The 27,584-nt window shown below is 45.7% G+C and overlaps 1 protein-coding gene across 18 annotated transcripts; it reads right to left on the bottom strand.

Moving 5' to 3' along the window:
* Positions 1 to 43: 43 nt before the first annotated feature.
* Positions 44 to 27,333, bottom strand: MILR1 (mast cell immunoglobulin like receptor 1). Of its 18 annotated transcripts, none has more exons than XM_054671491.2 (12): positions 27,246 to 27,333; positions 26,133 to 26,493; positions 24,452 to 24,674; positions 24,320 to 24,361; positions 20,808 to 21,077; positions 15,993 to 16,277; positions 12,794 to 12,904; positions 8,194 to 8,283; positions 7,237 to 7,293; positions 7,073 to 7,141; positions 6,107 to 6,187; positions 5,090 to 5,257 (listed from the first exon to the last, which is right to left on the bottom strand). In XM_054671491.2, exons 3-11 carry the CDS (start codon positions 24,504 to 24,506, stop codon positions 6,135 to 6,137), a joined length of 1,032 nt encoding a protein of 343 aa, XP_054527466.1. In that variant the 5' UTR covers positions 24,507 to 24,674; positions 26,133 to 26,493; positions 27,246 to 27,333; the 3' UTR covers positions 5,090 to 5,257; positions 6,107 to 6,134. The 18 variants fall into 18 exon arrangements, with proteins under 18 accessions (XP_009431344.3, XP_009431343.3, XP_063655258.1 ...); XM_054671492.2 differs by having other exon boundaries at positions 5,090 to 5,260; positions 27,246 to 27,329; XM_009433071.5 differs by lacking the exon at positions 26,133 to 26,493 and having other exon boundaries at positions 5,090 to 5,260; positions 27,246 to 27,329.
* Positions 27,334 to 27,584: the final 251 nt, after the last annotated feature.

The raw sequence follows: 27,584 nt of genomic DNA, 5'->3' as shown, positions 1-27,584 counted from the left end.
TCACACCAATATTTTCTATTCAAATTCAGGACTGCAGAGGGTCTGGGGTTTGTATGTCTGTTTTAATCAGTTTTATTAAGATACAATTTACATACAAGAAATTTACCTCTTTTAAATGTACAAATTGATGAGTATTGACAAATGTATAACCATCTCCACAAAGGCAATGTAGAAAATTTTCATCACCCCTTAAAGTCCTCTTACACTTTTTTTTGAGACTGCCTCAGTAGTAACCACTGCTAAATTTATCAGAGAACTGCACACCTGGATTGTATTTTGACAGAACTTCCTTCCAACCCAATTGCTTTTAATAATTTTTTTATGATAAATTTTTACCCAAAATGTTATAGAATTTATTTACAAAGAAATTTCGTAAGTTGTATTTCTCCTACTGGTGTGGTATTATGCTAAGGAAACAGGTCTGGAGTCATGAAATCCTTAGGTGTCTAATTTTTCTAACCTGTAAGTTTCTGTGCTACTGCAGATCTCAGTTACTGTCTCTGGTGGTGGGTGTGTGCTGCCGAAGAGTCAGAGGTAAGGCACTAGTCCATTTCCTTCCAGGACAGTTGAGAAAGAAGGAAATGAGCTCCAGTCATCACAAATCCACTGTTGATCATTCCTCTGGCCAGGTCTCCCCTTTAAATCCTTAGGGAGAAGCAACACTGAGAAAAGACAACTTCTTTAGGTCGTAATCCCCCATCCCTGAGAGTAGAAGAGGCAGAAGGCCAAAAAGTCGACCACACATGTTTGCAGCTCCTCATCCCAGCAAGATTTCTGTGCTGCCCTGGTGTTACCCTGCAGATGCCACCTTTTCCCAGTTTTCTACTGGATTATTGGTCTTTCTCTTAATGATTTGTAAAAGCTCATAATATTATGAAACTTCATACAATATCTGAGACCTGGGCTCAAAATACAGTCATGCTTCGCGTAACAGTGGAGGTCACTGTTTGAACAGCATAGAGTGTACTCACACAAACCTAGATGGCATAGCCTGCTACACGCCTAGGGTGTGTGGGATAGTCTATTCTTCCTAGGGATAAACCTGTACAGCATGCTACTGAACACTAGGCAATTGTAGCACAATGGTAAGTATTTGTGTATCTAAATGTGTCTAAACATAGAAAAGGTACAGTAAAAACACGGTATTATAGTTTTATGGGACCCCATTTTATATTTGGTCCATGAATGACTGAAATGTTATTATGCAACACATCATGGTGTTTTCTCCCTAGTTATTCTTTTTTTTTTTTTTTTTTTTTTTGAGATGGAGTCTTGCTCTGTCGCCCAGGCTGGAATGCAGTGGCGCGATCTTGGCTCACTGCAACCTCCACCTCCCAGGTTCAAGCAATTCTCATGCCTCAGCCTCCCCAGTAGCAGGGACTACAGGTATGTGCCACCACACCAACTAATTTTTGTATTTTTAGTAGAGACGGGGTTTCACCATGTTGGACAGGCTGGTCTCAAACTCCCAACCTCAGGTGATCCACCTGCCCCATGGGATTACAGACGTGAGCCACTGCGCCCGGCCCCTAGTTATTCTTTGGATTTAGTTTATGATTTCTAAATGTAATTTTTAAATGTTTCATCTAATTAAATGATTTATCTAATTAAATTTAACAATCCTTTATGTTTTCTGGGTTGTGAGTCATACCTATAAAAGTCCTCCCCACTTCAAGATTATTTTTAAATCCCCCGCATATTCTTCTAGCTCTTCTGTGACTACATCTATCAGAATTAATTTTGTTGTAAAGAATGAGGTAGGAGTCCAACTTTTTTAATGTGATTCTCAAGTTTTTACAATATGTTGAATAATCCATCTTTTCCCCATTGATTTAAGATGCCATATTTATCCTATACTAAGTTACTGTATATATTTAGAACTACATCCGGACTTTCCGTTCCATTGTTCTACTTGTTCAATCACATACAAATATGTTTGTAGAGACAGGGTTTCGCCAAGTTGCCCAGGCTAGTCTTGAACTCCTGGGCTCAAGCAATCCTTCTGCCTTGGCCTCCCAGGGTATTGGGATTATAGGCGTGAGCCACCACACCCACCCCTATTGTTGCCATTGTTCTAGTTGCTGTGGTAGAGGAAATGTTGGGAGGTGGTGTATCTGCCACCTCTGTGTCCTGTGTCATATCCCTGGGCCTTCCCTCTGACCCAGCAGCATCTGAGGGTCTACTCACTTTGCACTGATAGTGTCTTGCTTCAATTGCAAAATACACATGTTCACTTTCTGTCCTGGGGTGTTTGCAGTGCCTGGGGTGAGACACTGAGGTAAGCCTGCTTGGAATACCCACATGCTAGTCTAGAAGTGGGGGAGGTGTCGCTTTCTGGGGTGATCCTCAACCAGTGAGCGTTGGACACCAATGGATAAATGCCTCTCACTATCAATCCTCAAGTGGACAATACTGAGAAGAGGCTCTTGGGCTCTTCAGAAGATTCCAGTGGGCTCACGTCCAGCTGCCCACCACAGTGCTCAACTCAGCAAAACACCCTGGTACTGGTTTTTCCCATGGCGCATTGGGCCTGCTTCCTAGGGCTACCTCCTACATAAATGATGTGCATAGAAGGCCTTATTTCAGGCTCTGCTTTCAGGTCTGGTCCAGGATAAAACAAGGGACCAGAAGTCCCTAGAAAGCAGCCTCAGGGAACAAAATTACCCCCTAGAGATGGATGGCAACAAGGACTCCCTTGCTGGTGATAGGTAGGCAGTGAGAACCCTTAGAACGCCACAGCTCCACAATTCCTAAGACCTTCCCCTGCCATGTGGAATGAGGTTTAGAAAGAAATGAGGCACTAGTGGACGCCAGCATTCCAGCACTTGAAAGGTTTGGGGCAATGCTAATTATGTGGATTGTGAAGTTAATTGGCTTCTCTTAGCTGCCTTAGAAGATTTGCAAGGAGAAAATGAGAGGCTACGGGTTCAGGGCAAGCTGTGAAACCCTGATGACAGGGTTTAAGCCACTCTCATTTATCACAGCCAGCTGGAAGGCTGTGCTGAAAGCCAATTCCAGGATCTGATCGAAAGGGTGGGCCAACCATGGAGGAGATGGAGTGAGCACATCTAGCAGTTCTGCTCTGCTAACTTCTGACACTGACAGGGGCGGGGTAGGCCTTGGGATGTGGACATTTGAGAATATGAAACTCCCAATGCCCGCGAGCGCTCTTGAGAAGGAGAACAGCCCCTCTTATTAGAAGACCTCACAAGAGGCAGGTGCTTCACAATATTTTTTAAATTATTATGGTAAGTTATACATAACATAAAATTTTTTACCATTTTAACCAATTTTAGGTGTGTAAATCAATGGTATTAAAAACATTCATTCATATTGCTGGGCGCAATAGCTCATGCCTGTAATCCCAGCACTTTGGGAGGCCAAGGCAGGCCAATCACTTGAGGTCAGGAGTTTGAGACCAGCCTGGCCAACATGGTGAAACCTCATCTTTACTAAAAATACAAAAATTAGCTGGGCATGGTGGTGGGTGCCTGTAATCCCAGCTACTTGGGAGGCTGAGGCACAAGAATCGCTTGAACCCGGGAGGCAGAGGTTGCAGTGAGCCAAAATCGTGCCCCTGCACTCCAGCCTGGGCAACAGAGAGAGACTCTGTCTCAAAAAACAACAACAACAAAATTCATATTATTGTGCAACCATCACCACCTTCCATCTTTTTTCCAGAACTTTTTTGTCTTCCCAAACTGAAATGCTGTACCTGTTAGCCAGTCACTCCTTGTTGTCCCCTGCCCCCAGCCCCCAGGAACCACCATTCTATTTGCTTCACTACATTTTGCTTGTCTTCTTTAAGATCCATCCTTGTCTCCCCTATAGCTTAATAACCAGGGTCGGGTCTCAGTGGAGCCTGACAGGGTAAAGGCAGTTCCTGATGTGAGTGGCAATTGCTGAGCCACACAAAGACTGCAGCATCTGCGGACGCACTCTTCCAGGAGCCAGAGGAGCCCACAGCAGCGTGGGTCTGAGCGTGCTGAGGTGGTGAGCGTGGATATAAGACTAGATAAGGAAATGGAGGGCCAGGCGAGGTGGCTCACGCCTGTAATCCCAGCACTTTGGGAGTCCGAGGTGGGCGGATCACTTGAGGTCAGGAGTTGAAGACCAGCCTGGCCAACATGGCAAAACCCTGTCTCTACTACAAAATACAAAAATTAGCCGGGCATGGTGGCACACGCCTATAATGCCAGCTACTTGAGAGGCTGAGGCAGGAGAATCGCTTGAATCCGGGAGGCGGAGGTTGCAGTGAGCCAAGGTCGCACCATGGCACTCCAACCTGGGCGACAGAGCCAGACTCCGTCTCCAAAAAAAAAAGAAATGGAGGTTTAGTGTCATGTCAAGGACACCTGGAACTGGCCCTAAACATGCATGATGGGTCTCCTTGAAGCTTGGATCCCACAGGACTCTACAGCTGAGTGGTCCAATTCAGGATCCACAGCAAACCAGAGGCAATGCTACATTCTGAGGGAAATAGGGTAGTTGTACTTGTTAAAATGATAGGATTTTGGATATTCTGGGTTAAATAAAATATATTATTCCAATTCATTTCACCAGTTTCTCTTCTTTTCTCTTTCTTTCCTTCCTTCCTTCCTTTTCCTTTTTCTTTTCTTTTCTTCTTTTCTCTTTTCTTTTCTTAACACAGGGTCTCACTCTGTTGCCCAGGCTGGAGTGCCGTGGTGCAATCTCGGCTCACTGCAACCTCCGCCTCCCAGATTCAAGCGATTCTCGTGCCTCAGCCTCCTAAGTAGATGGAATTACAAGTGCCCGCCACTGCGCCCAGCTAATTTTTTTGTATTTTTAGTGCAGACAGGGTTTCACCATGTTGGCCAAGCTGGTCTTGAACTCCTGACCTGAAGTGATCCACCCACCTTGGCCTCCCAAAGTGCTGGGATTATAGACGTGAGCCCTTGTGCCCGGCCATCTTTTCATTTTTTTATTGTGTCTGCTAGAAAGAGTGACAAGTGCCCATGTGGCTGACATTATATTTCTATTGGACAGTGCTGACCAGTGGAAAAGATCATGGAGATGCCAGACAGGTGTGAGCAGAATATTGAAGAGTCAGAAGGCTCAGAGAAGGATGCATGTTCAGATGAATTTATTCTGGGAGACCCTTTATTTACTAAAGCGATTCAGGGCCGGGCACGGTGGCTCAGGCTTGTAGTTCCAGCACTTTGGGAGGCCGAGGCAGGCAGATCATCTGAGGTCAGGAGTTCAAGATCAGCCTGGCCACCATGGTGAAACTCCATCTCTACTAAAAATACAAAAATTAGCTGGGCGTGGTAGCGGGCACCTGTAATCCCAGCTACTCGGGAGGTCGAGGCATGAGAATCGCTTGAACTGGGGAGATGGAGATTGAAGTGAGCCAAGATCGTGCTACTGAACTCCAGCCTGGGCAACAGAGTGAGACTCCATCTCAAAAAAAAAAAAAAAAAGAGAGAGAGAGACAAGAGAGAATATAAGAGGCCACGTGAAGACAGAGGCAGAAGTTGAAGGGAGGCAACCACAGCAATGTCTGGAGCCCCAGAAGCTGGAAGAGGCAAGGAGGGTCCTCCCCACAACTTTTGGAGGGAGCACGGCTCTACAGAAATGGTTGCTCTAAGCCACCAACTTGTGGTCATTTGTGGCAGCAGCCCTAGGGGACTAAAACATTCTCCCTCCCCCACAACTCAACTCTGTGGGCTCTCTCCCTGGAACATGACCGGGAAAGGCAGCACATCAAGGCACACCTTTGGCATTAGCTAAATCTGGAGGGCTAGCTAAATCATGAACATCAATGAATATCAATATCTTTCTTTTTTTTTTTTTTTGAGATGGAGTCTCGCTCTTGTCGCCCAGGCTGTAGTGCAGTGGCACGATCTTGGCTCACTGCAACCTCTGCCTCCCGGGCTCAAGTGATTCTCCTGCCTCAGCCTCCCGAGTAGCTGGGACTACACACACACACCACCACACCTGGCTAATTTTTGTATTTTTAGTAGAGATGGGGTTTTTGCCATGTTGGCCAGGCTGGTCTCGAACTCCTGACCTCAAGTAATCCACCTGCCTCAGCCTCAAGTTTGCTTTTTGTTCATGGAAATCAGCTTCATAAAAAGCATCTTACCCTGAGATGTAGTTTGTTTCTGTAAATTTCAGAAGTTGAGTTCAGAATAGACATATCCAGATTTATAAGAATCACAGGCTTCTGAAATATAAGAGGGAAAATAATTTACTTAGGATATGTGACCAGCAAGGCTGTTTTTAAAAATCCTATTTCTAGTAGCTGGGTGGCCTGACAGAACCAGGTATTAACTAATTTTTTCCTGGGCTGTGTTAAATAATTTATTCTTGAAAATGTTAGCTGGGCATAATGCCTCATGCCTGTAATCCCAACACTTTGGGAGGCTGAGGTAGGAAGATTGGTTGAGCCCAGGAGTTCAAGACCAGCTTGGGCAATATAGCAAGATACTTGTCTCTATAAAAAAAAAAAAAAATTAGTCAGACATGGTGGTGCACACCTGTAGTCCCAGCTACTCAGGAGGCTGAGGTGGGAGGACTGCTTCAGCCCAACAGGTAGAGGGTGCAGTGAGCTGAGATTGTGCCACTGCACTCTAGCCTGGGCAACAGAGTGAGAGTCTCAAAAAAAAAGGAGAAAGGCAGGAAAGAAAGAAAGAAAAGAAAGAAAAAAAGAAAGAGAGAGAGAGAAAGAAAAGAAAGAAAAGAAAGAAAGAAAAAAAAGAAAGAAAGAAAGAAAGAAAAGAAAGAAAAAAATAAAGAAAGGGAGAGAGGGAGGGAGGGAAAGAGGGAAGGAAGGAAGGAAGGAAATGGTTGAGTAGTGATCCTGTATCCTCCTCTCTGGGTTTTTTTTCTATGACATTCCCCCACCACATCTTTCCCTCTTCCTCACCCTCCATCTCCTGATGAGATTTTTTTAGGAGCTGGGGTGCTGGTTGCCATTGGTTCCTTGCAGTGTGCCTGCATTGCTCCCATCCACCCCATTAACGGGCTCCTGAAGCCCCTGAATATAATGACATCAGAGGGACCACCTGTCTCATTTCACCAGTACCTCTTATCCCAACCCGTGGCTCACCTTGCTCTCTTGGTGGCACCTCCTGGAACACGGGGGTGGCATACTGTAGCTCCTGGGAGTGTTTGCCCTCTGGGCAAAAGATAAGGAATAGGAATTATTGGGCCAATTATGTGAATTTCTAAGCGCATGAGGGCAGTGGAATAGACTCTGCAGAACATGCTCACCATCTTGGGCTGTGGAAACACACGGCCTGGATCCCACTTCTGGCACAGATGCCTCCTCTGTAAAATGAGAATGACATAAATTGGGGGTTGGTGGCGTTTGTGTTAGAAAAGGTCGGTAAATTGCTCAGCAATGCGTCTGGAATGTGGCCATGTAGGCTGGGATTGTTCCATTGTCAGCTGATGATAGGGTTTGACTGTGTCCTCACCCAGATCACATCTTGAATTGTAGTCCCCATAATCCCCACATCTCATGGGAGGGACCAGGTGGAGATAATTAAATCATGGGGGTGGTTTCTGTCATACTCTTCTAGTGACAGTGAGTTAGTTCTCACAAGATCTGATGGTTTTATAACGGGTTTCCCCCTTCCCTTGGCTCTCATTCTTCTCTCTCCTACCGCCTTGTGAAGAAGGATGTGTTTGCTTCCCCTTCCACCATGATTGTAAGTTTCCCGAGGCCTCCCAAGCCCTGCGGAACTGTGGGTCAATTAAACCTCTTTCCTTTATAAACTACCCCATCTCAGGTATGTCCTTATAGTAGCATGAGAATGGACTAATACATCAGCCGAGGCACTGGGTCTTGTTTACTGCAAAGCAATATGCAATGCCTGCTTTGAGAGGTGACCGTGAAAGACTGTGAAACACAGTGTGGATCATTCTGAACAGATGTGAAAAATCTCCAAGATATGTTGTTACATGAAAAAAAAACAAAATCATGGTGTAGAAAGTCATACCTACAATATACTACAATCACTACCATTTGTTTATTATACACACAGAATATCTGTGGAAGGATTTAAAAAACTGGTTATTACCCCTAGAAAGTGGGACTGGGCATCAATATACATTGAACTCTATCCCTTTTGCTCCACCCCCCACTCCCGTATGTCTGTACAACCTTAACAAAATAAAAAGACAAAAACCTGAAACCACCCAAAACACGCAACAAAGTTCTCTTACTTGCTTGTTTTTCAAGGATATTTGCATAGATTCCAACTTCCATGGCTGTGTCTCCACGGTCCCTGGGCACATTATTTCTCATAGCTTTTCCTACGTAAATTGGTAGGAATCATCAAATTAAACCAATTCAGCCACATTTTTCTCATCTCCTCGGCCAAGGAGCAGAATTCCCTCAAAGTTCTGAAACAGAGAGTGACTTGCTCCAATGGCCCAAACTGTTGTCTAACAAAGGAAAACTATAGACTCAACAGGGAGTCTAGACACCGCTCCTCCAAGCCAGGGGCTGTTCTGATTTATTTTCCTGGTCTTCAGAGGAACATGCTTTGCCTATCAGATTATGCCTGAACTAGCCAGACTTATTTTCTTTCCTTCGCTGAAGAGAATAGTCTGTGGAAGCTTTGTAATATCTTCAAGAGAGTGTAAATGGCCTATTGAATTCTTTTTTTTTAAGATGGAGTCTCGCTCTGTCGCCTGGGCTGGAGTGCAGTGGCACTATTGTGATCTCGGCTCACCGCAACCTCCGCATCCTGGTTTCAAGCGATTCTCCTGCCTCAGCCTCCCGAGTAGCTGGGATTACAGTTGTGCACCACCATGCCCAGCTAATTTTTGTATTTTTTTGAGACGGAGTCTTGCTCTGTTGCCCAGGCTGGAGTGCCATGGTGCAATCTCCGCTCACCGCAACCTCCGCATCCTGGTTTCAAGCGATTCTCCTGCCTCAGCCTCCTGAGTAGCTGGGATTACAGGCATGTGCCACAATGCCTGGCTAATTTTTTGTATTTTTAGTAGAGGCGGGGCTTCACCATGTTAGCCAGGCTGGTCTCAAACTCCAGACTTCAGGTGATCAAAGTGCTGGGATTACCGGCATGAGCCACTGTGCCCGGCCAGCCTCACTGAATTCTATTGTAGCTCCAGCCAGTAATCAAAAATATTAATATCACTTTTGCAAGAACCTGGACTTTTTATAAGAAGGAGAAACATGTTTTTAAGACATATGAGATATGGGCCAGGGTGCAGTGGCTCACGCCTGTAATCCCAGTGCTTTGGGAAGCTGAGGTGGGAGGATCACTTGAAGCCAGGAATTCAAGACCACCCTGGGGAACATAGTGAGACCTTGTCTCTAAAAAGAATTTTGTAATTAAAAAAAAAAAAACTGTAATCCCAGCACTTTGGGAGGCTGAGGCAGGAGGATGGTTTGAGTCCAGGAGTTCAAGACTAGCCTGGGAAACATGGTGAAACCTACAAAAAAAAAAAAAAAAAAAAAAAAAATTAGCCAGGCATGGTGGTGCGCGCCTGTGGTCCCAACTACTCAGGTAGCTGAGGCAGGAGGAGGCCTGGGAGGTCAAGGCTGCAGTGAGCCATGATTGCACCACCGCACTCCAGCCTTGGGTGATGGAAGTGAGATCCTGTCTCAAAAAAAAAAAAAAAATGTCGGGCGCGGTGGCTCACCAGCCCCAGCACTTTGGGAGGCCGTGGTGGGCGGATCACGAGGTCAGGAGTTCAAGACCAGCCTGGCCAACATAGTGAAACCCCATCTCTACTAAAAATACAAAAATTAGCCTAGCGTGGTGGTGGGCGCCTGTAATCCCAGCTACTCAGGATGCTGAGGCAGGAGAAACGCTTGAACCTGGGAGGCAGAGGTTGCAGTGAGCAGAGATTGTGCCACTGCACTCCAGCCTGGGCAATAGAGCGAGACTCTGCCTCAAAAAAAAAAAAAAAAAAAAATTAGCCAGGAGTTGTGGTGCATACCTGTATTCCCAGCTACTAGGGAGGCTAAGGTGGGAGGTTACAGTGAGCTATGGTGGCACCACTGCACTCCAGCCTGGGCAACACAGTGAAGCCCCATCTCTAAAAAAAAGAAATGAAATAAAATAAAATCTTAAAGATGCATCAGATGTATAACTTGTGACCTCTGTGTTCAAGTTTTATGTCAACTGAGTCCCTGACTTCTCTGAGTTGTGACTCTCTGAAGATGGTTCTCAATTGGTTCTCTTGCCAGTTCTGACAATATCTCCATGGCCCATTCCACAACTCAGAACACTGAGGCTCAGAAGCAACAGCCTGAGGGGCTTGTCCAACAGCCCTCAGCTTGCTGATGGGGGCCAGTGCTGAGACCCAAACTGTCTTTTGTGTAAATCTTCATATCCTTCTGCACTCGTGTGCCAAATGAAAAAACCACTTTGAAGGCTTAACCAGTGGTGGCCATAAGACGTGAGGAATGAAAAGCAGTAACTGGGCTGAGTGCAGTGGCTCATGCCTGTAATCCCAGCACTTTGGGAGGCTGAGGTGGGAGGATCGCCTGAGTCCAGGAGTTCAAGACCAGCCTAGGCAACACAGTGAGACCCCGTCTCTAAAAAACATTTTTTTTAAAAAGCTGTAACTGAGGCTTCTAATAACATTGACAAGTTTTCTGCTGGATGTAGCACTTAAGGTGGGGAAGAGAGAAATGATGCTTTTTTGTTTCTGTTTTTTTGAGTCTGGTGTGTTTAATAAAGTTTTTTTTTTAAATCTTATAGTAGAATAGATTATACTTTTACATTGAAAATCTAGAAAGCATAGAAACGTAGAAATAAAAAATATGTATATATTAGGTTGGTGCAAAAGTAACTGTGGGCCGGGCGTAATGGCTCACATCTGTAATCCCAGTATTTTGGGAGGCTGAGGCGAGCAGATCACCTGAGGTCAGGAGTTCAAGACCAACCTGACCAACATGGTGAAACCCTGTCTTTACTAAAAATACATGGTGGTGGGTGCCTGTAATCCCAGCTACTCAGGAGGCTGAGGCAGGAGAATCGCTTGAACCAGGGAGACAGAGGCTGCTGTGAGCCGAGATTGCACCACTGCACTCCAGCCTGGGCAACAGAGTGAGACTCCATTTCAAAAAAAAAAAAAAAAAGTAATTGTGGGTTTTGCCATAAAAGTATGGCAAAAATTGCAATTACTTATGCACCAACCTAATATTTTTAATACTTCCAGCTCCAAACAATTGTAAACCTTTTGAAGGTGTCTTTTGTGCTAATGGGATGACGCTTGTTTGTCCTCATGCACTGACCCTCCCCTATGTATGTGGCAGATCTAGAGTCACGCAAGGCAAAGCTCTCGCTTGAGGCACTTGCAGTCAGGAGCAGCCGCACCACTTGCAGCGCCCAGTGCGAAATGAACACTGTTCACAGGCCTTAAACTTGTGTTTAATTAAGAACACAAGTTCTTGGCCCGGCACAGTGGCTCACGCCTATAATCCCAACACTGTGGGAGGCCGAGGTGGGAGGATTGTTTGAGCCCAAGTGTTCGAGACCAGCCTGGGCAACATAGTGAGGCCCCGTCTCCATTTAATATAGAATAAAAAAAGAAGAGAGAGAGAGAGAAAAAAAGGAACACAAGTTCTTAAAGTCATGACCAAGGACATCTTTCACAAGCAGTCATACAAGGAAAAGGGCCTCTTGTTTAAAAACATTAATAATTTCACACCCACGTTCCTAGCATTATTAAACAATAGACAAAAGGTGGAAGCAACCCGGGTACCCATGGGGGATAAATGGATAAACAAAGTGTGGCGTATTTATGTACAATGGGTCATTCTTCAGTCTTATCAAGGAAGGAAATTCTGACACATATGACAACATGGATGAAACTTGAGGACATTAATCGAAGTGAAATAAGCCAGTTATGAAAGGACAAATGCTTCCACTTCCATGAGGTGCCTAGAGGAGTCAAACTAATGGAGATAGAAAGCAGAATGGTGGTTGGCAGAGCCCGGGGGAAGAGGGGATGGGGAGCTAGTGTGTAATGGGGACAGAGTTTCAGTTTGGGAAGATGAAAAAGTTCTGGACATGGATGGTGGAGAAGGGTGCATGACAATGGGAACGTGCTTAATGCCACCAAACTATGCATTTAAGCAGGTTAAAGTGGCCAATTTAGTGTTATGTATATTTTACCACCATTAACAATTTTTAAAAGAGCGTACAAAAAATTATGAAGAATTTCAAGATGCAGCCGGGAGCAGTGGCTCACACCTGTAATCCCAGCACTTTGGGAAACTGAGGCAGGTGGATCACCTGAAGCTGGGAGTTCAGGACCAGCCTGGCCAACATGGTGAAACCCTGTCTCTACTAAAAATACAAAAAATTATCTGGGTGTGGTGGCGGACACCTGTAATCCCAGCTTCTTGGGAGGCTGAGGCAGGACAATTGCTTGAACCCAGGAGGCGGAAGCTGCAGTGAGCCGAGATCGTACCACTGCACTCCAGCCTGGGGAACAAGAGCAAAACTCTGTCTCAAAAATAAATAAATAAATAAACAAATACCAAATGTGGAGTTCTTCTTGGCACAGGGCGCTGTGTGACAGCACAGGCTGCACGTCTGTGAAGCCAGCTCTGCTTGCCCTCAAACAGAAAAGGCTTTCCCTGGAGAAAGAATTACCCTCTGCATGAACCGTTCAGGAAGTCTATTCCATTCCCGCCCCCCTTTCTCATGTTTTCCTCCTATTCTCATTTTCTCCCTGTTCTATTTCCAATCCCCTTTTCTCTTTCTCCTCACCCTCTGTCCTGCTGTCTGTATCCCAAACCCACGGGAAAACAGGTGGTAAAGCGACTAAAAGAACTTACTTGTTTTGTATTTGGGCAGTACCCAAAAAGCCAGAATTAGGATTATCACCACCAGCAGCAGTAATAACCCTGGAAGTAGTAGCTTCAGACAGAAAGGACAGCTGTCTCCGCCTGGAAGAAGACCGCATCCATTGGTGACCATAGCATTTTCTTTTCCAATGACATTAAGCCAGTAAGTGTTTTAGAAAAGGTGATGTCTCCCAAGTTAACCAATGTACTATGCACCCAGGTTCCCAAATGGTCATGACATCTAAAACTCACGGGACTTATTAGTCAATAAAGTTCTTGACTGGGCGTGGTGGCTCACACCTGTAATCCCAGCACTTTTGGAGATCAAGGTGGGAGGATTGCCTGAGGCCAGGAGTTTGAGACCGGCCTGGGCAACATAGTGAGGCCCTGTTTCTACAAAATAAATAAATAAATAAAAATTAGCCAGGTGTGATGGCATATGCCTATGATCCCAGCTACTCAGGAGGCTGAGGCAGGGGGATCGCTTGAGCCCGGGAGGTGGAGACTGCAGTGAGCTATGATTGTGCCACTGCACTCCAGCCTGAGTGACAGAACCAGACCCTGTCTCAATAAATAAGTTAATAAATAAATAAAAATAGGTTGAGCTCAGTGGCTCACACCTGTAATCCTAGCACTCTGGGAGGCCAAGGCAGGTAGATCACCTGAGGTCAGGAGTTTGAGACCAGCCTGGCCAACACGGTGAAACCCCGTCTCTACCCAAAATATAAAAATTAGCTGGGCCTGGTGGCGCGTGCCTGTATTTCCAGCTACTTGGGAGGCTGAGGCATGAGAATCGCTTGAACCCAGGAGGCGGAGGTTGCAATGAGCCGAGATCGTGCCATTGCACTCCAGACTGGGTGAGTGAGACTCCATCTCAAATAAATAAATAAATAAATAAATAAATAAATAAATAAATAAAATAAAATAAAAATAATAAAGTTTAAAAAGTCATGACCAAGCACATCTTCCACAGGGGCCACCCAAAGAAGAGAAAAGCAGCACAGAATTTAACAGGACAAATACCAGCAACATTTCTGGGGTCATGAGCACCAGAAAAGCCTGGGTGTTTACTGGGCAAGGCCCTGAGCCCTGGCAGCATGTTTCGTGTCATCCAAACAACTGCCAGCTGTTGAGTTTTAGCTGCAGGCCAGACACTGTGTTAGGCACTTCACCTGTGTTGCCTTATTTATCCCATTGGCATCACTCCCATTTTATAGATGAGGTGAGTAAGGCTCAGGGAGGTGAAATGACTTTCCTAAGGTCACACAGCCAGTGAATGGAAGGGCTGTGACTCATAGCCAAGTGCCTGACTCCAGCAGGCTGCCTCACTTGTTAGACCACACTCACTGAATACCAGGGCGTGGGCTCTGTTCTGAGGACCTGGCTGGGTGAAGTGGTCAATGTCCAAGTGTGCCTTGTGCCTTTGCTAACCTAGTTTTTCTTTTCTTTCTTTTTCTTTTTCTTTTTTCTTTGAGACAGGGTCTCGCTCTGTTACACAGGCTGGAATGCAGGGCACGATGATCACAGCTCACTGCAGCCTCGACCTCTCAGGCTCAAGCAATCCTCCTACCTCATCCTCTGAGTAGCTGAGACCACAGGCATGCACCACCACACCCGGCTAATTTTTTTATTTTCTGTAGAGACAGGGGTTTTGCCGTGTTACCCAGGCTGGTCTCAAACTCCTGGGCTCAAGTGATCTGCCAGCCACAACCTTCCAAAATGCTGGAATTACAGGTGTGAGCCACTGCACACGACCTAGTTTTCCTTCTATCCTCCTACCTTGACAAATGCACCTTCAGAAGGACCTGGAAGGTCAGGTTTGAATCTGGAATTCTCAGACTTTCCAGAGTTTGGCATCAGGACGTGGCAGCATGGACAGAACCCACTGAAGTCCCGGGCTGCCCCGCTCCCGACCTAGGCTCTGACCTACACCCTAAGGGGCCTTGCATGCACGTGGACGCCCCAGCCCACATGTACAAACACCATCCACACCCTCCATAAACAGCTCCCTTGGCTCAGGTTCAGGGATGCTCATACCCTCACTGTGGGCCACCCTCGGGAGGATGAGCTGGGGGAGAGACTGGTACAGGCCCTGGAAATGGCTTCTGATCTGATTGGGCAGGGGATTTTGGTCCAGGTACCTAGAGTGTGGAGCAGAAAAGTGGGAGTATAGGGTCCAGGTGGCTGCATCCCCACGGCTCCCTGAACCCCTCAGCCTAGGGGAAGGTGCATAGCCTGGAGGTACCAGACCAGAGCCCACTAAACACAGGGCTTGGCCAGAGGCCTCTCTTGCCCTGAGCCAAGGGTGGTGCAGGAGTCTGGACCCACCATCATTAGCAGTGGAGCAATAAACAGCCAAGCAGGAGGGCATGGTATTAGAAATCAGTACAAGATGGCCAGGCACAGTGGCTCACAGCTGTTATCCCAGCATTTTGGGAGGCCGAGGTGGGCAGATCGCTTGGGGCCAGGAGTTCGAGACCAGTCTGGCCAACATGGTGAAAACCCATCTCTACTGAAAATACAAAAATTAGCCAAGCGTGGTGGCGGGTGCCTGTAGTCCCAGCTACTCAGGAGGCTGAGGCACAAGAATCTCTAGAACCTGGGAGGCAAAGGTTGCAATGAGCTGAGATCACACCACTGCACTCCAGCCTGGGCAACAGAGTGACACTCTGAAAAAAAGAAAAGAAAAGAAAGAAAGAAAGAAGGAAGGAAGGAAGGAAGGGAAAGAAAGGCAGGCATACAAGAAGGAAGGAAGGAAGGAAAAGAAAGAAAGGCAGACATAAAAATGATGAAAAAACAAAGAAAACCAAAAGACCTGGCAGTTATAAGACAGATGCAAATTGGAAGGGCAGGGCAGAAAGTTTTGCCACAAGTCCCCCTCCTGCTCCAGCTTCTAGGCCTTTCTGTGGTTCCTTTATGGCAGAAAGCAACCCCATGAGAGTTTGCATGGACTCTACCAAAGAGACCCTTCAAGTGATCTGCCAGCCACAACCTTCCAAAGTGCTGGGATTACAGGTGTGAGCCACTGCACACGACCTAGTTTTCCTTCTGTCCTTCTACCTTGACAAATGCACCTTCAGAAGGACCTGGAAGGTCAGGTGGCCATGGTGGGAAATGGGTGGGCAGAGGAGCAGCTGCAGTTTCTGGAAGTGAGTTCAGACCTGGCTGAAAGAACTCAGGTCGCTCTTACCTGTTGAGGGCATGGTGACAGGTTGACTGTATGTTGCATAGTTAGGCAATCTGTTTTTAGCTTCACACTTATACTCTTCCTCTTCTCCAGGATTCTTCTTGGTTAAGTTAAATTCAGCAGGCTCCCTGTCGTACTTGGAAATAGCTGGTGATATGGCAACATGGTTTTCAAAGAAAGTGTAATTGATGGGCAGCGAGCCATTGACTGAGAGGCAATGTAATGTTATATGTCGGTCTGTTTCTGTTTGAATGACCATAATGTTCAGCACTGGGGCAGTCACTGGGTCTGGAAGAATGAAAGTGAACATGAAAAGGATAAACAGACTGGGTGTCAGACCACAAATATGAGTGGAACCCTTACTCCACTCCAGGCTGTGGAACCAAGATGAACGACCCCCTTCCTGAGAAGTCAAGAAGCTCACGGCCCACTGGGAAAGGCCAATGGGCATGTGGCCAACCCCGTGCAGTGTGTTGTTAGCCGAGGTTCTCAGCTGAGTGCTGAGAAAGCCAGAGAGTGGAGGGCATCTCTCTGCTTTGAGGAATTGGGGTGCAAGCTTGCCCTTCCTAGAATTCACAATCTATTTATTGTTAATAATGAATATAATTTTGTCAATGATCCAATTCTAAGTATGAAGCTGAGAAGTGCTTTTTTATGTTTATTTTTTATAGACATAGGGTCTTACCATGTTGGCCAGGTTGGTCTTGAACTCCTGGCCTCAAGTGATCCTCCCACCTTGAATTCCCAAAGTGCTGTGGTTACAGGCAGGAGCCACCACACCCGGCCCAAGAAGTGCTTTTATTCTCAATCCTTGTAAATTTACAGTGGGTTTTTTTAATCCAAAAATATCATTTTCTTTTCAATGTATTTATTTATTCAGAGACAGGGTTTTGCTCTTTCAACCATGCTGGAGTGAAGTGGCACAATTATAGCTCACTGTAACCTCAAACTCCCAGGCTCAAGTGATTCTCCTGCCTCAGCCTCTATAGCTGGGACTACAGGTGCACACTGCTGGCTAATTTTTAAATGTTTTGTAGAGACAGAGTCGCACTATGTTGCCCGGGCTGGTCTCAAACTCTTGGCTTCAAGTGATTTTCCCACCTCAGCCTCCCAAAGTGCCGGGATTTCAGGTGTGAGCCACCATGCCCAGCCCCAAAAATATCGTTTTCTCCAACTGTACTTTTATTTATAGAACTCAGCTGCACAATTATCTTTCACTTCCTCCAAAGAGCAGGAAGTAACCCTGCTAACTAGATTCAAGAGAAATTCTCAACAGGAAATGGGTCTGCTACACTCTGTTAGATCATAGCCTATTCTATGACCTAACAGAAAAACCCAGCTATACATTTTATTATATATATATATAATGCATTAATAAGACAGTATTATAGGAAAGGAAGAAAAGCTGTTAAGTATCTATCATGTGCCAGGCGTGCCATTCACATGATCTCATTTGACCTTCACGACAGTCTTGTAGTGTGGATAGTATCATGCCCATTCCACAGATGAACCAACTGTGCTTCAGAGAGATTGAGAAATTTGCCCAAGGTCACACAGCTAGTAAATGGCCGAGTTGGGACTGACTTCAAGAGTCCACACTTAAAAACAATTTTTTTTTTATTTACTTTCTTTTCTGTTTTGAGACGGAGTCTCACTCTGTCACCCAAGCTGGAGTGCAGTGCCACGATCTCAGCTCATTGCAACCTCTACCTCCCAGGTTCAAGCAATTCTCCTGCCTCAGCCTCCCAAGTAGCTGGGGATTACAGGTGCCCACCACCATGCCTAGCTAATTTTTGTATTTTTAGTACAGACAGGGTTTCACCATGTTGGCCAGACTGGTCTTGAACTACTGACCTCAAGTGATCTGCCCCCACTCAACTTCCCAAAGTGCTGGGATTACAGGCGTGAGCCACCGCAGCCGGCCCTGTGTTCTCTTTAAACATTTGATGAGTGAGCACTTTGGGAGGCCGAGGTGGGCAGATCACGAGGTCAGGAGATTGAGACCATCCTGGCTAACATGGTGAAACCCCGTCTGTACTAAAAATACAATAAAAAAAAAAAAATTAGCCAGGCGTGGTGGCAGGCGCCTGTAGTCCCACCTACTCGGGAGGCTGAGGCAGGAGAATTGTGTGAACCCGGGAGGCAGAGCTTGCAGTGAGCCGAGATGGTGCCACTGCACTCCAGCCTGAGCGACAGAGCAAGATCCATCTCAAAAAAAAAAAATTTTTTTTTGATGAGAGAATCAGTGATTAATGAATTTGTGTTTATGGCTCATAGTTTCAACCCTTACTGGGTTGGGGACAACACTATGTTTTAGGCCTCATTAAAAACCCAGTAGTACAATTGCTTGCATGGAGTAGGTACTCAGTAGTGCCTATTGATCTGGCCTAACTGAAGATGATACAGTTTTATAATCTACCAAGATAGTTTTATTACTGGACTGTGTAATTACCCTAACAAATTGCAGGAAGGTCGTGCACAAAAAACATATGAACTGATGGGCTTATTGCCGAGCACAGCAGGAGTCTGACCACTAGAGAATACCATCAGCTGTGTTCCTGCCCTCACATATCCATCGTATTCTAGTACCATGTTTGCAGGGATTTTCCCCCTCCTTCTTCCTTTTCCTTTCACAAGGAATATACTCAGTTTATGTCCAAAGATCATTGGGATTTTTTTTTTTCTTGAGACAGGGTCTCTCTCTGTCACCCAGGCTGCAGTGCAGTGGTGCAATCACAGCTCACTGCAGCCTTGAACTCCTGGGCTGAGGCAATCCTCCCAACTCAGCCTCCTGAGTAGTTGGCACTATAGGCACGCCACCACACTCAGCTACATATATATATTTTTTAACTTTTTGTAGACACACAGTCTCCATATAGTTCCCAGGCTGGTCTCAAACTCCTGGGCTCAGGTGATCCTCCCGCCTCAGCCTCACAAAGTGCCGGGATTACACCTGTGAGACACCGCACCTGGCCAAGATAATTGGTTCTAACCTGGAGTCCGTAGCATTCTCTAAAACCTTATGCAGAAATTTGTATATGTAGTTTTATGAGCATTTCTCTGGAGAAGATATTCATTGCTATCATTGGATTATTAAGACAGTTATAACCTAAAAAGCTAAGAATCACTGAGCTACAGCAATGTCACCCAGTAGAACTTTCTGTGATGATGGGAATGGTCTACATCTGTGTTGTCCAATGTGGCCGCCACCAGCTACAGGTGTGGCTATCAAAGCCTTGAAATGTAACTGAGACTGTGGAGGGAAATTTTTTATTTCATCTAATTTTAATTAACTTGAATTTAATTATGGCACATGCTTGTAATCCAAGCTATTCAGGATGCTGAGGTGGGAGGATCTCTTAAGAACAGGAGTTTGAGGCTGCAATGGGCTTTGATTGCCTGTGAGTAGCCTCTGCACTCCAGCCTGGGTGACATAGGCTATTAAATAAATAAATGTTGGCCAGGAGCAGTGGCACACGCCTGTAATCCCAGCACTTTGGGAGGCTGAGGTGGGTGGATCACCTGAGGTCAGGAGTTAAGACCAGCCTGGTCAACGTGGTGAAACCCTATCTCTATTAAAAATACAAAAATTAGCTGGGCATGGTGGTGCATGCCTGTAATCCTAGCTACTCGGGAGGCTGAGGTGGGAGAATTGCTTGAACTCGAAAGGCGGAGGTTGCAGTGAGCTGAGATCGCACCACTGCACTCCAGCCTGGGTGACAGGGCGAGACTCCGTCTCAAAAAAAAAAAAGAAATAAAATAAAACAAAACAAACAAATAAATTTAAACAGTACCGTACTGGATAGCATAGACATAGAGGACCCCTCAAGAGTTATCAGGAAGTCAGGGTCCCTACGCTTTGAAGACTCCAGGTATAACATACATGTGTTACCTAGAAGCCTTCTCTCCTCTCACAGGAGTCCATTATCAAGGTCACCTTCACGGATGAGGCCCTTAATGCTAGGCAGTAACAGGCTTGGGGTAGGAAAATGGGACAGAAAAACACAGAAGTAGTGAGATGTGGCTAGGCAGGAAGAGTGCTAGCGGATGGGGCCCCTGACACTAAGGAAGCGGTGGGAAAGGCGTGGGGCTTTGAAGACCCTCTCCGAGGGGCCCAAGGCTTCAGAAAAAAAAAAAAAAAAAAAAAAGTGATTTTTGCCCACACAATGGGAATCACAGAATAAAGTTTCTAGAAAAGACCTCAACAATTATTGTTGAGATATAAGACTTTTGCCTAAAGATATAAGACTATTATCTGACATGGTCGAAAGTCTTTGAAAGAGAAGGTGAAACGGAATGATTAAGAATAGAGAACTCACTGGGCATGGTGGCTCACGTCTGTAATCCCAGCATTTTGGGAGGCTGAGGCGGGCGGATCACCTGAGGTCAGGAGTTCGAGACCAGCCTGACCAACATGGTGAAACCTCGTCTCAAGTAAAAATACAAAAATTAGCCAGGCGTGGTGATGGGTGCCTGTAATCCCAGCTACTTGGGAGGCTGAGGCAGGAGAATACCTTGAACCCAGGAGGTGGAGTTTGCAGTAGACCATGATTGCACCACTGTACTCCAGCCTGGGCAACTGAGTGAGACTCTGTTTCAAAAAAAAAAAAAAGAATAGAGATCTCAAAAATTAAAAAATTAAAAGATACTTCCTGTTGACCAGGTCTAAAAATAAATAAAAAATAAAAAAAGAATAAAGCTCGCAGTAACATACTTTGCAGGTTCTTAAGTGTTCACAAGGATCATGGAGAGCCCCTCATAGAACCAGAAAGCACCCTATAAATTATAGGGGCTCCAAGGAACAGGCACTCTACTTACCGACAATCGTGAAGCTGAAGTCACGACTGTATTTTGAACAGCTGGTAACTTGGGCTTTGCATTTGTAGGGGCCTGATTCATGGGCTTCTGTGATGCTTAGGTTAAAAATCGCAGGTTCACCTTTTCCATCCTGGGTTCCCAGGTGTGTCTTATGTCGAAACAATGAATAGGTGATCTGCAGTGATTGGTTCTTATGGGAACAAAACATAGATACATTTTGACCCTTCATAACCACATTAGTCTTTGAGTCCAAACACGGAGAAGGGAATTCTGAAAAACAAAATGACACAAGAAAAAGTCCTTGTTAAGATCCTGGCCGGGCAAGGTGGCTCACGCCTGTAATCCCAGCACTTTGGGCGGCCGAGGCAGGTGGATCACTTGAGGCCATGAGTTTGATACCAGTCTGGGCAACATGGCAAAACCCTGTCTCTACTAAAAATACAAAAATTAGCCGGCATGGTGGTGGGCACCTGTAATCCCAGCTACTCAGGAGGCTGAGGCAGGAGAATTGCTTGAACCAGGGAGGCGGAGGTTGCAGTGAGCCAAGATCATGCCACTGCACTCCAGGCTGGGTGACAGAGTGAGACTACCTCAAAAAATAAAAATAAAAATGATAATAAATACAAAGTTCTTGAAGTTGGGTGTGGTGGTTGACGCCTATAATCCTAGCACTTTGGGAGGCTGTGGTGGGAGGATCACTTGAGGTCAGGAGTTCGAGAACAGCCTGGGCAACAAGTGACACCTCGTCTCTAATTTTTAAAAAACAAAACAGAACAAAAAAAAAACCATAGCTGGGACCAATGGATGGCTTGGGTGGAAGACAGATTTAGACTCTTCGAAAATGCTTTTAAAAATGCAATAAACTCTCCTCCCACTCTTTGATCTGGACAATTAACATTTTCTCAGTCTTATATAAACTCAACCTTTTTTTTTTTTTTTTTTTTGAGACAGAGTCTCACTCTGTTGCCCAGGCTGGAGTGCAGTGGCACCATCTTGACTCACCACAGCCTCCACCTTCCAGGCTCAACTGATCCTCCTGCCTCAGCCTCCTGAGTAGCTGAACTATAGGCACACACCATCATGCCCAGCTAATTTTTGTAGTTTTGGTATAGACAGGGTTTCACCATGTTGTCCAGGCTGGTCTTGAACTCCTGACCTCAAGTGACTGCCTGCCTCAGCCTCCCAAAGTGCCGGGATTACAGGTGTGAGTCACTGTGCCCCGCCATATAAACTCAACTTTAAGACAAGACCTAAACTACCTTTCCAACCAAATAGCCATGCCTAAGTTTTTTTTATATAGGAATGCTAGAGCTTTTGTGGCCAGTAAACATGAAAAAGATGCTCAACTTCACAAGTAATGAGGCAACTGCAAATTAAAACAACACTGAGATATCATTTTTCACTCATCAGATTCGCACAAATTTTAAAAATGATTGGCCGGGCATGGTGGCTCATGCCTGTAATCCCAGCAATTTGGGAGGCTGAGGCAGGCAGATCTCTTGAGTCCAGGAGTTCGAGACCAGCCTGGGCAAATGGTGAAACCCTGTCTCTACTAAAAATACAAAAATTAGCTGGGCATGGTGGTGCGTACCTGTATGGCACTACTCAGGAGGCTGAGGTGGGAGGATCAATTGAGCTTGGAAGGTCAAGGCTGCAGAAAGCTAAGATCGCACCACTGCACTCCAGCCTGGGCGACAGAGCAGAGACTCTGTCTCAAAGAAAGAAAGAAAAAAAAAACCCTAAATAAAATTTAAAAGTAAAAGTGATTATATCCACCACTGGGGAGTGGGTGGGGAAACTCACCCACCGTTGGTGACTGATAGGATACGATCAGCCTTGTTGGGAGGGCAACTTAGCAGGGTCTGTAACAATTTAAATGTGTATGCCCTCTGACCTTGCAATTTCAATTCTAGAATTTCATTCTACAGAGATGCTTTCAAGCTCTCATGCATCCACAAAGGACGTTGTGTACAAGGATGTTTATTGTAGCATTGTTTATATTGCCCCCAAAAAGCGGAGCAATAAATAAGGATGGTTAAACGAATCATGGCCGAGTCTTAAAATACCATGCAGCTGTTGAAAAAGAGGAGCTAAGGCTGGTGTGGTAGCTCATGCCTGTAACCCCAGCAATTTGGGAGGCAGAGGCAGGAGGATCACGAGGTCAAGAGTTCAAGAACAGCCTGGCCAACATGATGACACCCCGTCTCTACCAAAAAACAATACAAAAATTACCCAGGCATGGTGGCACGTGCCTGTAATCCCAGCTACTCGGGAGGCTGAGGCAGGAGGATCCCTTGAACCCAGGAGGCGGAGGTTGCAGTGAGCTGAGATTGTGCCACTGTACTCCAGCCTGGGCAACAAGAGTGAAACTCTGTCTCAAAAACAAACAAACAAAAAAAGATAACAAATATAAAGTGACTGTTGATAACGGCTGCTTCTGGAAGTAGGAAGGGGAGAAGGATTGGAGGAGGATTGTAACAGAACTTTTACATTTTATACAGTAACAGCCACCACCTTGGCTATCACTTACAGATGGTTTACCATATGCCTGGCACTGTGACGAGGAGCAGGGATTGTCTCATTTGATCTGCACACTAGCCTACCAGGTAGGTGCTTTTATTAGCCCACTTCACAGATGAAATAAATTACGGTGTCTCACGCCTGTAATCCCAGCACTTTGGGAGGCCAAGGCGGGCGGATCACGAGGTCAGGAGATTGAGACCATCCTGGCTAACAATGTGAAACCCCGTCTCTACAAAAAATACAAAACATTAGCCAGGCTTGGTGGCACACGCCTGTAGTCCCAGCTACTCGGGAGGCTGAGGCAGGAGAATCACTTGAACCTGGGAGGCGGAGGTTGCAGTGAGCCGAGATTGCACCACTGACTCCAGCCTGGGCGACAGACTGAGACTCCATCTCAAAAAAGAAAGAAAGAAAGAAAGAAATTAAGGTCAAACTGGGTATGTCATGAGCTCAGGCTGCTGGCTAGTAACTAGTAGAACCAGAGGTTAGACCACTTCCCAATGTATATTTCTAGTGTTGCTTGAATTATTTCACAATAATTCTGTGGGTTTTTTTATTTTGTTTTGTTTTTTTAAGAAACGAGGTATCACTATGTTGTTCAGGCTGGCCTCAAACTCCTGAGCTCAAGCAATCCTACCCCATTAGCCTTCTAAAGTGCTGCGATTACAGGCCTGAGGCACCACACCCAGCCTGTGTGTTGGCTTTCTAGTTAAAACACAACAACCATAAAACAACAATAACAAGGAAAGTTAGAAAACTTTCATTGTGAAAACAAATTTCATTATTTTTCTCACTGAGTCTCAGAAAAAAATGCTGCAATCCCCTCCCTAAAATCATTTTATTTTAAATGATAGATAATTGAAAAGACTGTTCTTTGGTTGTTCATAAAAGCTCAGAAACACTTTTGAATGGACGCTTATGTTGCAATCAGACTGTCTCACCACTTCAGTGAAAATGGTTTCAATAAGAAAGAAGTAAACGAAACTTACCATTTGTTTTCATTGCCTCACAGTCCAATACAGCTTTTCTACCTGAAACAGAAAAGGAACACGATAAAGCTCACTTTCCACATGACGCGTTGGCTTGGAGGTTCGAGCCTCAGAATGATGAGGGGGGCTTACAAGTGACAGAAGAAAACATGCTCCAGAAGAGGAGCCTGTTCAAATGGCTCCACATTCTCCCAAACGAAGTCCAAGACGGGGTCAGAAGGCATAGTAGAATCACAGTGGTGAGTCACTCGGAGAACTTCCTCTTTTTCTTAGCCAAGTTAAGGAAATCAGAGGGTTTGGATGAGCTTTGCATAATACTGGTTTGTTGGACCAATCTGTCTTCCTCTGTGAGTTCCTGTAAGAAGAGAGATATTTGGTAGATTGCCACTCCCCCACCCCCCCACACCCCCACATCGTCCCATGCTGGCTGGGAAAGAGAAGAGGTAAATCTGACTGTTACATTGTCTATGTAAACCCATCTGATCTCCTTGCTCTGGACTCAGTCTATGCCAAAAGGAGTTTGGTGGAAGTTTGATTTAGTCTTTGGAAGCAAACCGACTGTCTTAAGCAGATACATACAAATATTGTATCAAAAATGCCTGCTTTTTGTTTTTTTTTGAGACTGGCCTCACTCTGTCACCCAGGTTGGAGTGGAGTGCTGTGATCATAGCTCATTGCAGCCTCAAACTCCTGGGCTCAAGTGCTCGTCCCACCTCAGCCTCCTGAGTAGCTGGGACCACAGGTGTGCACCATCAGGCCTGGCTAATTATTTTTATTTGTAAAGACAGGGGTCTAGTTGCCCAGGCTGGTGTTAAACTCCTGAGCTCAAGTGATCCTCCCGCCTCAGCCTCCCAAAGTGCTGGGATTACAGGTGTGAGCTACTGTGCCTGGCCAAAAATGCCTGCTTCTGTTAAATGTTGATTCCTAGACCCCAATCCAGACTTACTGGGTTTCAAGTCCAGGACACTGATTTTTTTTTTTTTAAACAAGGGCCCCGAGCAATTCTTACGCACAGTGAAGGCTGAGAAATATCTGTACAAGGTGCTGCTGCCTCAGTGATTTCTGAATCAAGGGAGCCTTGGGGACTTGATATTACGGCAAGCCCTCCAGTGCCAGGAGATCTGAGGCAGGAGTTACCTTAGATCAGCCTTTGAAATAGAACGTGCAGGCTGGGTGCGGTGGCTCATGCCTGTAATCCTAGCACTTTGGGAGGCTGAGGCAGGCGGATCACCCGAGGTCAGGAGTTTGAGACCAGCCTGGCCAACACAGTGAAATCCCATCTCTAGTAAAAATACAAAAAACTTAACTGGGTGTGGTGATGCATGCCTATAATCCCAGCTACTTGAGGGGCTGAGGCAGAAGAATCGTTTGAACCCGGGAGGTGGAGGTTGCAGTGAGCCAAGATTGCACCACTGCACTCCAGCCTGGGTGATAGAGCAAAACTCTGTCTCAAAAAAAAAAAAAAAAGTCAGTTGAAATAGAATGTGCAGAGCCACTTCTTGATGGAGTGGAGATCACCAAAAGGATAGAAAGGTATGACTATAGGGCTAGGTGGGCAAGACAGCTGGTTGACACTTGCAAGAATTGACAGGTCCACCAAGAGAGGAAGCAAGGAGTTGAATGGCTGGGGCAGCCTTGAGCTGGGACATTCATCTCTGTGCCTTAGGTCCCAAGATGTAACCAAATCCTTCCTTATTGACTCAGCGTCACCTAGCTAGCATCCTCTAGCTAGGGGGTTTGATACTGAATCTCGCTCTGTCTCCCAAGCTAGAGCACAGTGGCACCATCTTGGCTCACTGCAATCTCCACTTACCAGAATCAAACTATCCTTCCACCTCAGCCTCTCTAGTAGCTGGGACCACAGGCACAAACCACCATACACTACTAGGTTTTTAACTTTTTTATAGAGATGAAGTCTCACTATATTGCCCAGGCTGGTTTTGAACTCCTGGGCTCAAGCGATTCTCCTGCGTGTGGCCTCCAAAAGTGCTAGGATTACAAGCATGAACCACCATGCCCAACCCTTACTACAACAACTTTACAGCACTTTATAAAAGTTTGGATGGGTGAACTGTCAGATACATGTGCAAAATTCCATCAACTTTTTCTTTTCTTCACGTCTGCAATGTTTTTCATCAGCATCCTGTCACTTTTTGGCTACCACTGCTGGCCAGCTGGAAAAGAACAGACAACCATAGAATCGTTCCCCGCACCCACATTTTCTCTCTTTTTTTTTTTTTTTTTTTTTTTGAGATGGAGTCTCGCTCTGTTGCCCAGGCTGGAGTGCAGTGGCGCTATCTCGGCTCACTGCAACCTCCACCTCCTGGGTTCAAGGGATTCTCCTGCCTCACCCTCCCAAGTAACTGGGATTACAGGTACGTGCCACCACACCTGGCTAAATTGTGTATTTTTAGTAGAGACGGGATTTCACCCCATTGGCCAGGCTGGTCTCGAACTCCTGACCTCAGGTGATCTGCCTGCCTCGGCCTCCCAAAGTTGTGGGATTACAGGCGTGAGCCACTACCCCCGGCTCCACATTTTCATATAGACCCATGGAAATGGTTTCTCTATCAGATCCAGTACAAATTGCAGACAAGTCTGGCAATGAAAAAAATATATATTGGCAACTTCTAGTATTTTCAAACTTGAGTAATAGCTGCAGTGGCGCCATCTCGGGCCACTGCAACCTCCACGGTTCCCAGGTTCCCAAGTAGCTGGGATTACAGGCACTTGCCACCACGCCCAGCTAATTTTTTTTATTTTTACCAGAGACGAGGTTTCGCCATGTTGACCAGGCTGGTCTCAAATTCCTGATCTCAAGTGATCTACCCACCTCAGTCTCCCAAAGTGCTGAGACTACAGGCATGAGCCACTGCACCTGGCCTCACACATTCTATTTCAAAGGCTGGTCTGAGTTTACTCCTACCTCAGTTCTCCTGGCACTGGAGGGCTCGCCATAATAACAAGACTTCAAGGCTGCCTTGATTCAGAACTGCACTTTTGAAAGACACTGTCTCAAAAAAAAAAAAAAAAAAAAAAAAAGAATTTTTAATGGTGATGTAGAAGAACATTTCATGATGTGGTAAGAGAATCACAATATACTTAAGAAAAGAGAAAAGGTATTATTAACAGTTGTAATAACATAAATCATTTTTCTAAATAAGAAAGTGCATAATTTATATACATAGAAAAACTATCTGGAGGCCGGGCACAGTGGCTCATGCCTGTATTCTCAGCACTTTGGGAGACTCATAATGAGACTTTG

Source organism: Pan troglodytes, chromosome 19 (assembly GCF_028858775.2).
Source record: "Pan troglodytes isolate AG18354 chromosome 19, NHGRI_mPanTro3-v2.0_pri, whole genome shotgun sequence".
NCBI lineage: Eukaryota > Metazoa > Chordata > Mammalia > Primates > Hominidae > Pan > Pan troglodytes.
Note: the sequence above shows the minus strand (reverse complement) of the source record. Positions and strands in the feature narration are given on the sequence as shown.